Below are 2811 nucleotides of genomic sequence, written 5' to 3'. Positions count from 1 at the left end.
ATAGGAACATTATCAGTAGGGTGTAAACCCCACCTAGAGGAACCAAGCTAATGGTCCCAAAGCTTCAGAGAGAAGTAGGCCATTGTCCCCAGCAGCAGGGAGCAGGCCCAGCCCTGCTGTGGGATGAGACAGCAGTCTGGCAGCAAGTGTCTGACTTCTCCCCACAGGAGGTGTTTTATTATCCCTGCCACAGTGCTGAACACATTGCCCGGCACTCGGTGAGCGTTAAAAAAATGGTTATGGAGGACCCAGGATAAGAGAAAGCTCTCTTTCCTCTGCTCCCATCCCAGCCAGACAGTATTTTCCATAGTCTCCTAGACCTGCGAGTAAGGACACCTCTCTGGGGAAAGCAAGACTCCAGTGGGTGGGGCTGCAGGTCAGGACACTGACCCCTCAGCCTTAGTCTCTCCCCGACTCCCTGGCAGCCCTCTGCTGAGGAACTCCTGCCCCAGGCCTCCTTGTGGTCCAGTTGGCAGACGCCTGGACTCCTTGGTCTCACTAGGTTCCAGCCAGTCCAGTGAGTCCCCTTTCATGTTGCTGAGGTCTGAGTGAGTGAGAACCAGAAGCTTTCCCTGGTGGGCAGTGCCAGTGCTCATCAAACGGATGTGTGAGCGCGAGCTCTCCAAAGTACACCCTGTTGATCGGAGCTTGTGGACAAGAAAGCTGTTTGTTGTAGTGCGGAGAAACCAGCCTCTCTCCTGTCTTTAGCTCGGCTACTTAGCTGGCTTCCAGGGAGGCTTTCAGAGGAGTGACCCTCGGGTGGTTCCTAGGGCAGCGGGGCCTCGCTAGGGAACTGCTTAGAGAGGGAACTCTCTGTCCTGCCTCAGCCCTCTCAAAGCCAGAGGTTTGGGGGGGGGCTGGGGGGTAGGGTCCAGCTGTTGTTGTTGGACTAGCCCCCTAAGGAGCCCTGGTGGTGCTGCTAAGCAAAAGGCTGGAGATTTGACCCCACCTAGCCCCCCTTGGGGAGAAAAGACCAAGTGATCAACTTCCATGATTGTAGCCTAGGAAACCGTGTGGGGCCATTCTCCTCTGTCCTGCTGCAGGCTAACTAGCGGTCGAGGAGCACCATCTGAGACAACTGATTGTGCTTTGCTTCAACCAGGGAACAAGTCTCTCTTTTAGGGGTGATGCTGCTGCTCACCAGGACTTAGCTTTCTGTGATCTCTGCAGTGATGCAGGAATCGGCTTCTCCTGGGTGCAAGAGCCCATTGAAGAGAACGCCGCGGCTTTCTGCTCCTGTAAAGCGTCTCACTTCACTCTGTGGGGTCGCCGTGAGTCGGCACGGGCTCGATGGCACTGAGTTGAGAAGTGGCTCATGCATCTGACCTTTAGCCTGTCACAAGTGGCTTCTCCAGGATTCAGTACATGGTAGACGATGATTGTATTTGGTTCTCTTTGGGTGTTCTTCTAGTAATTTTCTCAATCACTGCTATTTGGAAAGGGGCCTGAGAAGGCAGACGTGAAGTTACCTATCTTACTCGCTGTTGGTATGAAGTAGCTGTAATAGAAACAGGTACTGTGGTTGTAGCCAGTGGAAAGACATGGGAACCAAGAGTCTGGATATGTGGACTTGGTCTTTGCTTTGTTACTGCTGAGCAGTATGACCTTGACAAGCCCTGAGCAATTAAGTTGTCTGTCTCCAGGTTTTTCCTGCTATCTTGAATTCCTAGTGTTCTGGTGACTTTCTGTTCCAGTAATGAGATGCCGAGGAGGAAAAAAAGAGGTGTGGCTTCTGTTCTCCAGTCACCTATTACGAAAATGTGAAACAGCAAGAAATTTCCAAGGAGCAGCTAGTTTTATATTGAGAAACACAGATGGATTTTGAATCTCCACGTCAGTGTAGGCCACTGCCAATGGTAATGCCAACGTAGTTTGTGGTAAAAAGCTCACACTCGGGAAGTTTATCAGGCTTTGGTCTCAAATCCTAGCTCATAGTTCACTAATTTTATTTTGACATCTCTGGGCTCGAATTACTTTACTTGTGAAAAAGACCTTATTGGTTTTTACTATGAAAAGGAGTCCAGTCTTACATAGTACAATATTTATGCCTACCTGTTATAATGTCCCAATTTTCATTATAATGTGATCAAGAAGAATGAACATTTGTTTTTGTTCTTTGGTTTTATTTAAAAATAACAATCAGCTTTGTAATGCTGAGAAACCACCCCCTCATTTAGTTTTATTATAGTGTGTGCTGAAAGTTCAGCTCATTGAACTACAAGCGCATCCATCCTGAGACCACAAGAGGTAGATGGTGCCCAGCTACGTCACTGATCATTTAACTCAGGACCACAATGCATGGATCCTGATAGAAAGGGAGAAAAACATGGAACGGAACCTCAGATTTCTAAAAAACAAAACTGCAAAGAATACTCATCCCTTAGCCCCCCCACCCCAATCCCAAACCCCAAACAAACAAAAGCAGGACTACAAGACCGGTCGAGACTGGAGGAATCTTAGAATCTTGAACCCAAACTAACCCTTGATGTCACCTTATAGCTAAGTAACACATGGACCAACAAATGAGATCAAACATTCATCATTCTCTTTAAAACAAAGATGAGAACGTAAGGGTCTGGGAAACGCGTGACATGTAACGGGATCGGCTGGCCTAGAAAGAATGAGAGGGTTCACTTGTGAAGAATGTCACTGAGCAGCCTGACTTGGACTGAAAGTGTTGAATGGGCACTTAAACCTGTGTAACCCATCACTGGAAACGTGATCGAGCATTATTCATGGTAGACCATACAGTTCAGCTAATGGTGGAACCTTTGTATTTTAGGGGATGATGAACAGAGTGACTGGTTCTAT

The 2811-nt window shown here is 48.1% G+C and overlaps 1 protein-coding gene across 2 annotated transcripts in view; it reads left to right on the top strand.

The window, feature by feature from the left end:
• Positions 1–2811, top strand: part of GPATCH2L (G-patch domain containing 2 like) — a 75799-nt gene that overhangs the window by 21756 nt on the left and 51232 nt on the right. For both annotated transcript variants that reach the window (XM_045287928.1, XM_045287927.1), the window contains exon 4: positions 2783–2801. In XM_045287928.1, the coding sequence (XP_045143863.1) occupies positions 2783–2801 (19 nt within the window). The remainder of the gene's footprint in view (positions 1–2782; positions 2802–2811) is intronic.

The sequence above is a fragment of the Echinops telfairi genome, unplaced genomic scaffold, assembly GCF_000313985.2.
Source record: "Echinops telfairi isolate 266 unplaced genomic scaffold, ASM31398v2 ScPeMD7_18;HRSCAF=68, whole genome shotgun sequence".
Lineage (NCBI taxonomy): Eukaryota > Metazoa > Chordata > Mammalia > Afrosoricida > Tenrecidae > Echinops > Echinops telfairi.
The sequence above is the reverse complement of the archived record's forward strand: the minus strand, read 5'-3'. Positions and strand labels throughout refer to the sequence as shown.